Raw genomic sequence first — 15,189 nt, forward strand, 5'->3', positions numbered from 1 at the left:
AGTCCTTCAGGTGTTTGTCTTTCCTGTAGTTCCCCTAGGAGGCCCACTTGCACATGATGTGATCTGTGATCTCAGTTTTGACCTGGACAGCCTATCTCTTTGGACTTCTTGGATGCTAACATCCTGATGGTCTGATCATTTTCTGTCTGGGTTGTGTGTATTACAGGTATGAGACATCTCTGTTGGATCTGGTTCAATCGCTGAGCCCAAAGTCTGCTTCCAAAACCCAGCCACGTCCCTTCAGAGCAGCTGGCACTTGGAATCACAGTATTTTCCGACTTAGTCCTCTGAAACAGACCCGGAGCAAGATGGGGGCAAGCAGGACCCCTGAAGACCTGGAAGAGAGTCAGATTCTGGAAGATATATTTTTCATTTGACAATGAAGCACATGCTGCAAAATTTCCATAGGAAATGTGTGGGTTTCTTTATATACTGATCTTTCGTTTTAAATTATTTGATTAGAAAGTAATTGTGTCTCTCCTTTCACAGGGACCTATCTCACTAGCATCCTATTATGTATTTAATTTAGAAATCATTCTAACAATCCAGAGGTTGTGTGTATGTATGTGTGTGTTTGGTCAGACCAGTTCAATCAGTAGATAATATACTAAGGGAGCTGGGGGAATGGGGTGGTGTCTTTTCTATGCCAAGCAGAGATTAGAAAATAAAAGTAGGATACTTTCTGCCTAGCACAGGCCATTGCATATTCAACCTCATTCCAAGAGTGTTTCCTTTTCAGTCTTCTGAAAGGAGTTAGCTCTGTTTTGTATACAAGGAAAACCTTTCCACTGAAATCTCTCTCTAATTTAAATGCAGTCCCTTTGTAACATAACAATTTCAGAAAAACAGACCCTTTCACATTCTCCACCCTATTCTCTAACCACCCACCTCCATCTAAGTGTAATAATTTCCTTTTGAGGGTGTAGTTGGTGCCCCTATCATAACAACACTGAGGGCCAGTTGTGAGTTAGTCCCAGTAGTCATTTAGCCTGGTAGCTGCCCCTCCTGTGCCTAGAAGGTTCAGTGTGAACCCAGCCAACACTTTGACACAGGCTTTAAATCACACGAAGGAATGATTGCTCTGGGGAAATCCAGGAGAGGTAAAAGCCTGAAAGCGTTTCCTACCCATGTTCAAGTAACTGCCCCTCCAGTTTCTCAGGAGAAATAAGAGCAGTCTCTCTTTTTTGTTGACCCAGTTGTTCGTTTTATTCATCCTCCCATCACCTGCAGTCCAGTGAACTTCTCAGGGCTGTATCTGGGGAATGTGCCACTATAGGGATAGTGGTATCTAACTGCTGCAGGCTGATGGCCTGCCACTATCCCATGACCCAAAGAACCATGTTCACTTGCCAGATTACATTCCACCACCTCAAGAAGGGACTTCTTCTCTTCCGCACTGGGCCTCACTTTGACCCAAGAAAGCCTATGGAAGAAGTTCATTGAGACCTCTTTTCTCCTCTACCTTCCCATTCAGCGGAGCTCTTGAGATGGGTCCTTCAGCTTATAGTAGGCTCTAGTGGCCTTCAAGTCAGGTGATGAGCCTGGTACAGCCAGTGAGTTAACACTTCTCCAAATTGGAAGTGAGAAAAGATGTGTCCCCAGACACATATTACTTGATGACTTTATCTGGAGGGTGTTACTTTATTTCTCTCTCTCCAAACCCAGGCTTGGCACTGATACTCTTTGTCAGTCATTATTGGTAGCCAAGGAGCTTTGGTCAGACCACCTAGGGCAGCCTGCACTTAGGGAGCCTATAATTAGTGAGGCTTATTGAGCCTTAATGAGACTTAGTGAGCTTCCCTGAATTCTTGTTCAAAACTAGATTATTTCAGTCTAGAAAAGCCTCATTGAGCAACCTCCTTAGCTGGGTAGATCCAAATCTCATTTGTAGACTCCTCTTGTCTTTTCAGAATGGGCCTGGCCCTGTAGCCTCCACTCAGCCTTCTTTCACTTGAGTTAAAAACTCTTTGTAGATGATAATTTTTTTTAAGTCCACCCCTGTGAGAGTAACTAAATCAGTCTCATCCCATTTCAGAAAGCCTTTGGGATATGGGAAACCCTGGTGGTGTTGTGGTTAAGTGCTACGGCTGCTAGCCAAGAAGTCAGCAGTTCACATCCACCAGGCACTCCTTGGAAACTCTATGGGGGAGTTCTACTCTGTCCTATAGGGTCACTGTGAGTCGGAATCGACTCGACGGCAATGGGCGTGGTTTTTGGTTTTTTGGGATATGAGCTTTCATTAGTGTGGCAGAAGTAGGTGAATGGCAAACTGGAAGCCCTCAGCCATTTTCTCAGTTAAAGTTAGATTTCCAGAACTATCTTTTCCTCACTGCAGCTGTCATGACCAGCTCAAGTACACCCTATCCCTTGGATCAACCATAACCACAGTCACCCATCCTGGACAACAGTGTCCTTACTGCTCTCTGGAATGAGAAGATTCTAGAAGAAAAGAATTGTGATTTCTTTGTTTTTCTTTAAAGAAGAATCATAAACAGGGTCTAAATAAAAGGATTTTTTTCTTTTTTTGGTCACATGTCACAGAATGGAGTTTAATCACTTCTTTACCTCCCCCTGGATGGGCAATTTAGAAGAGCAAAGATAGGTTTTCAGCAGAGCATCAATCGACATATTTTCATAAGCCACACTTCCACCCTTTCTGTACTCTGTAGGCATTTTGTGGCTATCCAGGCACCCAGACCCAGTGCCGTCGAGTCGATTCCGACTCATAGCGACCCTATAGGACGGATTAGAACTGCCCCATACAGTTTCCAAGGAGCACCTGGCGGATTCGAACTGCCGACCCTTTGGTTAGCAGCCGTAGCACCTAACCACTACGCCACCAGGGTTTCCGCTATCCAGGCAATTGATATGAATTTGTATCTAATCTTGTGCCTTCATTATTAATTGAGTAGTATATGTTAACATTTTAATCTGTGTTTTCCTTTGAAATGCATATGAAAAGACTATTGTAGAGCTTTGAGGCTTAACCTAATAGCAGACTATTCCACCAAGGAAGAGTGTTTGGCACAAAGGAGTCTGCCTTTCCTCTCTGTTAAGAACTCCCAACAGTGAGTGGTTAGGATTTGCTGGTCAGCCCAGCCTCCAGCTGCTTCCCAAAGCAAGACTGGGTACATACTGGGGGTACTGCAAATAGTGCTACAGCATTGTCCAACCTACTGCCCACCATTCTGTGAGAGAAAAACCAGTCAATCTTTGCAAAATGGAAAAGGACAAAATATGTCCCATTGAGGCTCCCGAAGGAAGGTCTGTCTTATCATGGCCCAGCCAAGTTGGCATACAACCATCACAAGGTCCAAAGTGCCTGATTTCATTAAGCTATTTAAAGTTAATCAAGAAAAAGCTGTTGCTGACAATCACTCTTCCAGGAAGCACACTTGTATTTATTCAAACCTGACCCCTGGGATAGGCACAAATGTCATGGGAAGGGAGGGACTCTCTCTTCCTTCAGAGCCACTCTTTTATCTTGGTCCTCCTTCAAGTGTTGTTCATACTTGAGATTTACTAGGCAAAAATTCTGGAAACAGGAGAAGCCTGACGGATCATAGCTGGATAAAGACTGTAAACATTAGGGAGGTAGAGGCTATGGTACACTCCTCCAGCTCACGGTTTCTTCTTAGCTCAGTGCATGTGTTTTTAATGTAGGCAAATGTTTATATACATATGAGATTTACAGTTAATAAATTATCTCTTTAGCTATTTTCCCCATGTGATTTTGATATTAAATTGTCCCTTCAGCATCTCTGATCAGATCAGTAGGGCGTATCTTGATAGCAGTAGCAGAGCCCAGGTTATCAAAACGTTATTTTCCTCAGCACCTGTTCAAACAATAGTATTTTGTGGCCAACCAAAAGAAAGGAAATGGTTTTCCACAACCCAGTATGTCTTCCTGGTGTGGTTCCACCTCACTCCTATCACGTGGACACCAAGCCTCCTTTAGGCTGTGTGGTCACTGGAATGGAAGGTTCAATCTTTGGGCAACTCAGTCCCTTCTGTGTGCCTGTCCTTGTAGCTGCTTAGCAAGGAAGAAATATCATGGAACTTTGAGACAGGAAAAAATGTCCTGCCCACTGAGCTTTAGGTGCTGGGAGAACATAGGCAAAGGCTTGAGTTCCTGAAATGCCTAGTTCTAAGATCAGACCTGTGGACCCAACTAAGGTAGCCAGAGACCCTATCTTGCCTCCTGCCCCACCCTCCTAGCAAGCCTGGGACCTTTACCTGAAGAAGGAGACTTTGAAGCTGCCCCTCAGAGAAAGAGTTGTCAAGAGTAGAATCATCTCTCAACCAGCTCCCACACTGAAAACGAGACACGTAAAGTGTGCCCTAATTTTCATAAGGATACTCTTGATTCTAGGAAGAAAGCTGGAGATGAGTAGGGTGAGAGTGATACTCTACTCCTTAGAAGAAGAATGACCTGGCAGCTAGAGAACCAGCTTTATAAATTAGTTACCAGTCATATGTTTTCCCAGAGTTGCTGGTCAAGCAACAATTCCTACACCCCTAGGATTCCATTTCTCCATTAAGAAGTGGGAGCTTCTAACCTCCCAGGCTACAGCTTCATAGCTATTTTTCTCTCCTTGTTCACCTCCACCACACACACACAGAATTGGGTAAATGCCAGGCTCCTGGCTTTTTCTACCTCTACCACTGTAATCACGTCACCTTCTGAAGTCACAGAATTCTGTGGCTGAATTGTACCTTAGAGCCCGTATGATTAATCACTTCCATTTTACATATGAAAAAAGAGTTCGGAGAAAATGACTCGTCTGAGGTTCTCCCACATCCTGTCAGTGGCAGGTCTAGCTGCCAGGCTGGTGTCTTTCCCACTACAGCACATCGCTGCCTTGATCAGGTGTTCCAAGATGAGCATTTTTTGAGAATCTCGAGTAGGACTGAGCATTCCACCACCATCTCTCAGCAGTGAGCCTTCACAGACCACTTGGGCCAAGCTGAGCAAAAATGCAGTATATCCATGCCTCGGGGACTTTTTTCAGGTTAGTAACCCATAAGAAGTGTCACCCTCTGGGACGTCTTTCTGTCTGTAGAGATGGAAGCCCTGGGAAGGCTATCCAAAGCACTATTGCTGGGAAAAAAGGGCACATCTCTCTAGCTGGCATCATGGGTATGACTGTCTTCTCCAAATAATAGAAGCTGTGATAGCCCTAGCTAAGGCCTCTTCTAAAAAGACAATGACCAAATGAGGGTGAAGCATCCCTTCAATCAAGTGGAGGAGATAGTAGCTATACTAGCATAGGTAAAGTAGTAGGAATGATTTACATCATGGGTTACCAATGGGACAACCAAATACTGACCGGCCAAAGACTCCTCTTCAGGTCTGCATCAGTGCTCTTGGCCAGTCTATGCTGAGTGCCTCTCCTGGGCCCAGCATTGGGTTAGACGTTGTTGACCCCATTGGGAAGTGGTTAACAGCATCAGCTAGGGAACCAAGTAGCCCTGGATACAGATCTCCATTATATTGCTTACTAGCTGAATGATTTAGACAAAATATTAACCACACCGAACCTAAGTTTCTTCATCTGTAAAGTGGGAATGATAATAAATACCTCATGGGATGGTTGTGAGCATGTAATTCAATAAGATAATGTGTGTGAAGGACCTAGGTACAGCATCTGACACAAGTAAGTGCTCCACTAATGGTGGCTATCACTATTATTATGTATTCCTCAGTGAACTCACAGACACCTTAAAACTTTGAAATTTTTAGTAACAATAAACACCAAGAGGTATCACATAACAGTATATTTCCCAGTGAGTGGTAGGAGGCTGTAAATGTTATGGTTCCAGGATAGCAAATTGCTGAACTGAGTTTACTTAAGCTTTCTGGGAGGAGAAGGAGGAGGAGGAGCAGGGGTTTGACCTAGGCTTTGGAAGAGTATCTCTAAGATAGAGAATGGGAAGGGATTTGGGGATGGGAAAGTGAAGGAGTTGAGTGTTCATTGGTAAGAAAGCTCAAGATGTGTTTTGAAAGGATGGTAAGGGAGGTCATGGCCAACAGGTGAGGTATTGGAAGAGAAGGTATGGAAAAAAACTGAGAGAAGTATTTCCAAACTGGGAAGAATGTTAAATGTCGGGCTATGGAATTTTATCCTTCAAGTAATGAAAAGCTATTAAAGATTACTTGTTAAAATATCTAACAGTAGTGTTGGGCTCTATTAGAGGGATCAGTAAAGAAGGGAAAGAAATCCACTGATCACCTACTGGGTGTTAGACAAGGCCCTATAATGAGGTATATTATTTAATCCCCATAGCAACCCTAAGAGGTAGGTGATAGCACCCCCATTTTATAGATCAGGAAACTGAGTCTTGGAGAGGTTAGGAGTGCAGGAAAGGCAGTATCTTTCCCAGCCTTGCTGGCCTGACAGAGACTGAAGAAACTCTGAGAGTATGACCCCTGGACACCCTTTCAGCTCAGTAATGAAGTCACTCCTGAGGTTCTCCCTTCAGCCAAAGATTGGACAGGCCCATAAAACAAAATGAGACTGAAGGGAAACACCAGGCCTGGGGCAAGAACTAGAAGGCAGGAGGGAACAGGAAAGCTGGTAATAGGGAACCCAAGGTTTATAAGGGAGAGTGTTGATGTGTCGTGGGGTTGTTAACCAATGTCATAAAACATGTATACTAACTGTTTAATGAGAAACTAGTTTGTTCTGTAAACCTTCATCTAAAGTACAATTTAAAAAAAAAGAAAGTGTATTTCTAAACTGGGCTGAGGTGGAAGCTAGTTTATAAGGTGTTCAAGTGGCATGAGTCCAAGACTGCTCATCTTAGAAGTCTTTCTGAAAGGAAGGAGAGAACCAGAATGGTGGGCAGAAGGGATGATAAAGTCAGGTGAAAGTTTGGGCCATCTACACAGCTTTGTTTTTTCAAGTTAGGGGAGGCCTAGGGTTTCCAGAATCTAGAGGTCCAAAAGGCATTAATAGTATTCCAAAAGCAAGTGTCATTATTTCAGAAAGACTAGTGGAAATCCTACATGTCTGTAGACGGAAGCTACACAGGCCAGCTGCGACTTCACTTCTTTACTTTGGACTGCAAAGTACCGTATCAGGTTGTAACTTGCTTATTGTGTGTAGGTCACCTCTGACTGGCTGGTGCATCTATATATACAACACACCTAAATGTGTGCTTAAAAAAATGAGCAAATAAATGTACACGTGTACTTTGGTTGATGAATTATTTCCCAACATGGGCTACGTGGGGTATGGGTAGCAATAAAAGCTCCTTGGTGGTGCGAAAATTGGGAACAAACAATTTACTGTTAATGAAGAAAGGAGAGAAAAGCCATGAATCGGAAGAAATTGAGATGGGGGACAAAAATAACGTCATGGTGGGCAATCATCTGAGAGTAGCAGAGTTAGTCAGAAAAGATGGAAACCCAAACCCTGTGCCAGGAGGGGTGGAGTACAGAATGGCAGGCATGCGGAGTGGAGGCCAGTGAGTGCCAGGAAAACATCGGAAACCCATGAAATACTGTGCACCAGACCCTAGGCTGGGCCCTGTGTGCTCTTATTCAGTCCTTGGAGATGGGGCCTCTTCCTACTTTTTAAAACTCATTTCTGTATGTTTTTTGTAAGCCACCTCAAGTCCTTTATGGAATGGGGCCAGGTATACATCTGATGTTTTTGTTGTTAGGTGCCATCAAGTTGGTTGCAACTCATAGCGATCCTATGTACAACAGAATGAAACACTGCCCGGTCCTGCGCCATTCTTACGATCATTGTTAAGCTTGTGCCCATTGTTGCAGCTACTGTGTCAATACATCTCGTTAAGGGTCTTCCTCTTTTTTGCCGACCCTCCACTTTACCAAGCATGGTGTCCTTCTCCAGGCACTGGTCCCTCCTGATAACATGTCCAAAGTATGTGGGACGAAGTCTTATTATCGCTTTTGAGGAGCATTCTGGCTGTACTTCTTCCAAGACAGATACACATCTATGCACAACTAAAATCAAGGGCGATTTCTTCTTTTTTTTTTTGCACCAATAATGAAAATGAGGCTTAGCAAGTCTCACCAATGTCACAAGCTAGTAAGGATTCAAACTCAGGAATGGAGGGTGGGTGGGCCATTATTCACTTCTTCCCCTCTGACTCCTTCCAGTCAATTTCTAAGTATTACCAAGCCCACCTCCTAACTATTTCTCAAATCTACCCACTTCTCTCAATCTCTGCCGACTTCTCTAGTGCAACATCCTCTCCACTGGTCTTCCTGCCAGACAACCTAGATTCACTCTTGACCATGTGACTTAACTTCTCTCTGCCTCAGTCTCACCCTTAAATGGGGATCATACAGAACCTACCTGATGGGGTAATTGTGAAGGTTAAAGGAGCTAATGCATGTAGAGTGCCCAGAGCAAATATAATAAGTACTCAGTAAGAGCTATCTATTGTTCTTATTCTCCATAAAGCTACCGGGGTGATCTTACCATGTCACAGCCCAGCTAAACACACTAGATAGTTTCCCACTGCCCTTAGGAGGCAGTTGGACTCCTTAGCACACTACACAGGGCTGTTTGTGATTTGGCCTCGCTGCAGTCTTTAGACCTCCAGCCCCTTCTCTTTCCTTCTCTTGACTTCAATGTTTCAGCCACTCCAAACTTTTGTTAGTTCCTGAAGGCCCTGTAATATCCTTTCCTTGGCCTCCTTATGACCTCTCTTAGCCTTCTCTACATCCTCTATCACAACACTTATGGTGCTCAGAAAACCAAACCCATTGCCATAGAGTTTATTCCAACTCACAGCAACCCTAAGAACAGAGTAGAACTTCCCCCATAAGGTTTCCAAGGAGTGCCTGGTGGATTCGAACTGGCCTTTTGGTTAGCAGCCAAGCTGTTAACCACTGCACACAGGTTCCATCTTACTGTGCTGGAGTTGCATTATTTAGTTATTGGATTCCTCTGTTAGACTGGAAGCCCTGTGGTGGCCAGAATAAGATGCCAGTCTTATTGATCACTAAGTCCCCAGAACTTAGCATGGTTTCTGGCACATTGTAGGCTCTTGGTCATTACTTATCAGATGAATAGAGAAATGGATGCATGAAGAAAGGGTGGGAAGGAGAGAGGAAGGCAAGGTAGGAGGGAGGAAGTGAATGCAGTACCCTTGACACTACTCCAGGCTGCTTGCAGTAGAAATGGAAAGGCTGTGCTGAGAGGGGTGGGACTTGGGATGCCTCCATTGCCCCCTCTCCAGTCCATCCCCACTGACCTGCCTTTTCTTTCCCAAACAAATGTAAGATAACTTCCCTGCTTAAAGATCCAGAGGACTCCCCATTGCTTACAGAGCAAGGACCACAGCCCTCAGACTGGCACACCAGGACTCTCCATCTGGCCCCCACACCGCTCTTCTGCCTCATCTCCCTCTCTTCTGCCCTCTGCAGCTCACAACTATTGGCTTTATAGCTTTCATCAGACTCTCAAACACAGTTCCTTCTGCTTATGCGACTTGTCTGGTTGAATCTTTCCAGAAGTTGTCACTGCTTCTATAAAGTTTTCGTAGTCCAGCCATCATGTAGTATCATTATGTACTCTTTCTTTTGCCTCCAGTAATATTCTATAGAACCTTCTGTTATAACCCGCCTCAAACTTTAAGTTTTTGTGTACTATTTGTCTTTCCTATTAGAATGTAAGCTGTATAAACTTAGGCAAGTTACTTATACCCTTTGAGCCTCAGATATAATAATTTTTAAAATTGTAAAAATAGAGGTGATATTCCCTACCTTACAAGTTTGGCACCTGGAACACTGACCAAGCTCTGGAAACAGCCCAGAGGAAAGCCAGAAAGTCAAGACCATAGGTCCATGAAGGCAGAGCTAGGAAGGGCGCCCAGTGGATCCAAAGGGGGTACTGTAAGGGGCTCCTTGGCCGTCTGCTTTAAGTTCTGAGGCAGGACTGTTCAGTTCTGAGGTGAGGGAGCTGTAGAGAGAGGGCAGAGTGGCTTTCTTGCTCCGTTGCTGCCAGCTTAGATGGGATCAACTGCACAGCCCTAGTTACCCAGCTGGAGTTGATTTAAGCTTGGTGGATTTATATAACATTGGGAAATGGTAAACTGTGTAAATTTGCTATGTTTTCCAGGGAGAGTTATTTATGGAGGGGCATTTTTAACTCAAGTGCTAGAAGTGTTAAATCATGATAATAAATTCATGCTTTTCAGACTTTCTTACATTGTAATAAATTTTTTCTAAGCATGAATGAGGAGATCCATGATTCCTCTAATATACCATTATGTATTTCTTCTCAAAATGACACAGCTTACTATATCAAGTTGGAGAATAATAGAAGGAGATTTACTGCATTAGAGAAAAGAAAGTTGAGTAGCACTGAGTCTGAGACTCTGAGAAGGGAGCTGGGGAGCAGCAATCCCAAGCACAGCTCCTCCCTGCCTCTTACCCGGATGGCATTTGCGGCCACAAGGGGAGGACCTGGCTAGTGCTGCATCCCACAGGTCTCCCACCTGAGCTTAGGGAGCGTCTGTGAGCAGAGAAATCTGGCCAGCGTCCCCAGGGACATCTTGCCTCATTCTGTCCAGGGGGAGGTGGTGGAGCGGGGGCTCTATTAGAAATGAGAGCTGTCTCTCCCGTGAAATCAAATACCTGCCAAATAGGACTGGAAGGCAGGAGGGAACAGGAAAGCTGGTAATAGGGAACCCAGGGTTCAGAAGGGAGAGTGTTGACATGTCATGAGGTTGATAACCAGTGTCATAGAACAATGTGTGTACTGTTTGATAAGAAACTAGTTTGTTCTGTAAAACTTCATCTAAAGTACAATTAAAAATAAATAAAATTTTTAAAAAGCCCTGCTAAAAAGCCAATCTGGGTAAAGAGAATACAAAAAAAAAAAAAAAAAAACTAGTTGCCATCAAGTAGCTGATTTTTTGGAGGTAGGTTGCCCAACCTTTCTTCCAAGGCACCTCTGGGTGGATTTGAACAACCAACCTTTCAGTTAGCAGCTGAGCACCACCCAGGGACTCACAGAGAGCACATAGCCCTATCTTATCACCTGTCTTCTTACCTTACTCTTCACCTGGACCAGAGGATTTGTAGCTTTCATCAGACTCTCAAAGGAGTCTATGATCCAAAAAGTTCAGGATCCATTGGTCTGGGTGAGCTCTGAAGCATGTTGTGACTGACCACTCTGTGCTAGGCAAAGTACAATGACAAGTTCCCAGCCTCCAGCAGTGTACAGTGCAGTGAGGCCAGTCAAGTCAGGCTGCAAATAGAGTTCTCTGAGGTCAGTGCACCTCCCGCTGGGAAGGATTGGTGGTTGTCATGGATTAAATTGTGTTCCCCAAAAATGTGTGTGAACTTGGCTAGGCCATGATTTCTGATATTGTGTGGTTGTCCTCCATTTTGTTGATCTGATGTAATTATCCTCCATTTTGTGATGTATATCCTAACCTCCACCTGTAGTTATAATCCCATTTGTGAATGGGTTGTGTTTGTTATGTTAATAAGGCAGAATTAGGTTATGTCAATGAGGATTAGGTTATGTTTATTATGTTAATTAGGCAGGAGTAGGTTATATCTTGAGTCAATCTCTTTTGAGATATAAAAGAGATTAAACAAGCAAGCGAGAAGCAGCAGAGATGGGGAAGAGAGATGCCAAGCCACATGAAGATCACCCAGGAGCAAAGGCTCAGAACAGAAAAGGACATTCCTCCAGAGCTAGCAGAGACAGAAAGCTTTTCCCTAGAGCTAGCACCCTGAATTTGAACTTTTAGCCTCCTAAAACGTGAGAAAATTAATGTGTTTGTTAAAGCCACCAACCTGTGGCATTTCTGTTACAGTAGCACTAAGTAACTAACAGAGTGGTTCGGTAGTAGAATTCTCACTCCCATGTAGGAGGCCTAGGTTCAATTCCTGACCAATGCAGGTTTTTTAAGGAGCCCTGGTAGCGCAGTGGTGAAGCGCTTGGCTGCCATCCAATAGGTTGGCAGTTCAAATCCACCAGATGCTCCACAGGAGAAAGATGTGGCAGTTTGCTTCCGTAAACAGTCTTGGAAACCCTATGGGGCAGTTCTACTGTGTCCTACAGGGTCGCTATGAGTTAGAAGCAACTCGATGGCAACAGGTTTGGTTGGTTTGGACGTCAGTGCAGTCTCACAGGTCTGAACAACAGTCACTTGGAGGCGGCTTCCGTCAGGATTTTCCCAGCAGATGGGACATTGAGTTGGGCAAGGGCAGGGAAGGAAGGGCATTCCAGGCAGAGGAACAGTATATTCAAAGGCATGGAGACACGGAGCCCCAAGGTAAGCTCAGGACAGTCTTGAATACTAAGCCTGGTGTTTAAACTTTGACAATTCCAATACTGGGAGGCAGTTTATAGTTTACTTAGTGCTCAGTCAGAGGCTTAGGTTTAAGTCTTGCTCTGCCACTTCCTCGCTGTGTGACAGACATTGTCCAAACTCTGTTTCTTATCTGTAAACTCGTATGTGCACCTGCCTTGCCTGTCTCAAAGTCTATGTGGGGATTTGATGAAAGGATGCTCACATACGTGCTGGGAAAACAGCTGCAAAGCACTTTATACATACCAGGTGCTTTTATAATTTACCTGAAGGCTGGCAAGGGGCAGTGGGCCCCTGAAGCATGGAGAACTGGGGATTCCAGGGCAGCCAGGCAAAAGCAGACCTGCCAGCTCCCAGCCGTTGCTGCTCACTGGCTGCATTGCACGACCTCAGGCAGGGCTTCCAGCTAACCTTCTTAGCCTCCAGTGGGGACCCCACTCCCATGCTTGGCCCAGAGTTTCAGAACGCCCTGTTTACCTCTGTCTCTCCCACCAACATGGGCTGGCTCCTGAAAGATGGGACTCTAGGAGCCATCATCCCATCCCCTGTGCAGGAACCTGCATTCTCAGGCACCTCTGACCCCAGCCCTGAAGAGTTTCAGCAGCACACCGAGCAAGAGCTGTTCCAGGGCAGAGATCTCTGAGTTGTCATCCTGGTGGCTACCCGTCTCCCTAAGAGGTGCCTGAGGGTCACTCACCACCCTTCCTTCTCCCTCCCGCTCCCCGCTCACCACTCCTCACCTCTAGGATTTTTAAGTCTGTCCCTAGATCTTCAGAATGGAATGATAGTTGTTTTGCTGGTGAGGCTGTTCCTGGGGATGAGGGTGGGAACGGGCAGCCCCAGGTGCTCCTTAGCCAGGCCAGTAGCATTTCCTTACAGGGCTGGAGGCAGAAACCGCTGCGGCCTCAGCACACTGCCATGACCCATCCATCTCATGTTCATGTTTGGAGGTTTCTCCTCCTGAGTTACCCAGTGGGGGTGTGGGGTGGGGGAGGTGAACAGGGATTAGTCCCCGCAATGCCCTGTCCAAATGGCTGACAGCTCTCCCCAGATTAACCCAGCTAATGTTCAAATTGGCCACATAGTATTTTTTTTTCAAACATTTTATTTTGAAGTCAGACTTACAGAAAGGTTTTAGATATTACACAAAGAATTTCCACATACCCTTCACCAAGATATTTTCCAAATATTAACATTTTAACTCATTTAACATATCGCCCAAAGGGTAACATTTTAACTCATTTGCTTAACTTTCTCACACGTTTTTTCTTGAAATATCTGGGAGTAATTGCAGGCGTAATATTGCTCCTTCTCCAAACAGTTCAGCATGTATTTCCTAAGAAAAAGGACGCTCTCTTACATAACCACAGTGCGATTATCAAAACCAGGGAATTAACATTAATACAGTGCTATTCTCTAATCCACGGAAACTCTGCTGGCGTAGTGGCTGCTAACCAAAACGTTGGCAGTTCGAATCCACCAGGCGCGCCTTGGAAACCCTGTGGGGCCCTGTCCTATAGGGTCGCTATGAGTCAGAATCGACTCAACAGCAAAAGGTGGGAGTACAGGTATTCTCTAATCCACAGACTTTATTTAAGCACTGTTAATCGTCCCACTAATATCCTTTATAACAAAGGAAAAAGCATTGAGGATTGCAAGCTGCATTTAGTTGTCATTTCTCTTTAGATGAATACAGGCCAATCATTTTGTAGAACGTGCCCCAGTTTGGATTTGTCTGACATTTCCTTAGGACTGGATTCAGGTTATGCACTGTCAGCAAGAATAAGTGCATCAGACCAGGATGCCCATGTTCGTTGTTACATTCCAGGTGATATTAACTTTGATCACTCAGTGACGTTGTGCCTACGAGGTTTCTCTGTGGTGAAATCACTAGTTTTCCCTTTGTAATTTATGAGTAGACATGCTTTCAGACTGTGCAAATATTGTTTCTCATCAAAAGTTTACCCACTAGCTTCCACATCTGTTGATGATTTGGCATATCCACTTAAATCTGAAGTCATCTACTGTGCCCCTACCTACCCTCTTTACCCAGTCTAGCGCTTGGAAAAGTAGACAGCTCACTTCTTGTCCTGGGGCCTTCAGCCAGCGAGGGAGTCACATACACAGAGCAACACAGAACAGTACGGCAGCAAGGGCCCGTGAACTTGGCTTCCATTCTGAGGGCAACAGAAAGAACATAGCTCAGGTTGAGCTAAAGCCCATAAAGGGTTCCATGGGAAAGGTGAGCCCTACATGGGCGTTAAGGACAGGGAGAATTTGCATGGTCAGAAATCTGGAATAACACGAGAATCTGTGTCCATCTTTGAGGGCCCAAGGGACCCTGCCCAAAATGCCCATCCTCCTAGGACACCCCAAGTACTTGAAAGAGGGTAGACTAGAATCACAGGATTTCTTCTGAGCCCTGTTCAGAGCCAGGGCAAGTGGGGCGGGGGCCTTGCTGAGAGTGTGCCAGGCATGGGATGCTTCAGAAGAGGCTCATGGAAGGCGTGTCCCACACACCCCACCTCTTCTCATTCATTCAGCAAACACTATTGAGCCCCTACTCTGTGTCAGGCACTGAATTCAACCACTGGAGGTATGAAATGCTCTCAAGTAGTTCTTGAGTAAAGGGAAAACCCTGAGCCCAGGGAGCCCAGAGGCCTCTGGAGGTCACCCAGCACTCAGGGCAGGCAGCAGGTGACTTCTGTGCACAGTCCAGAGCAGAATACAGTGGTGGCAGTAAAGCATTGTGTTGTTTTCTCATTCCAGGGTGCTTTCATCTCCTGCAATAGGCTGAGGGCGTGCATGGTCATGTCCTTCCTCTGCCTTCTCTCTTCTCCACCACTTCTCCTAGCACTCGGCAGAGAGCTCCGGGAAGAC

General features: G+C 45.1%; 1 protein-coding gene across 3 annotated transcripts in view; it reads left to right on the plus strand.

Annotated features, from left to right (window-relative positions):
* Positions 1-15,184, plus strand: part of KIAA1328 (KIAA1328 ortholog) — a 362,831-nt gene extending 347,647 nt beyond the window's left edge. For 2 of the 3 annotated variants that reach the window (XM_049901397.1, XM_049901398.1), the window contains one exon: positions 167-7,522. In XM_049901397.1, coding sequence (XP_049757354.1) covers positions 167-377 — 211 coding nt within the window. In that variant the 3' untranslated portion in view covers positions 378-7,522. Of the gene's footprint in view, positions 1-166; positions 7,523-15,078 lie in introns of those variants that run through there. The other variant, XM_049901399.1, reaches the window with a different exon arrangement.
* The last annotated feature ends 5 nt before the right edge of the window (positions 15,185-15,189 follow it).

The sequence above is a fragment of the Elephas maximus genome, chromosome 11, assembly GCF_024166365.1.
Source record: "Elephas maximus indicus isolate mEleMax1 chromosome 11, mEleMax1 primary haplotype, whole genome shotgun sequence".
Taxonomy (NCBI): Eukaryota; Metazoa; Chordata; class Mammalia; order Proboscidea; family Elephantidae; genus Elephas; species Elephas maximus.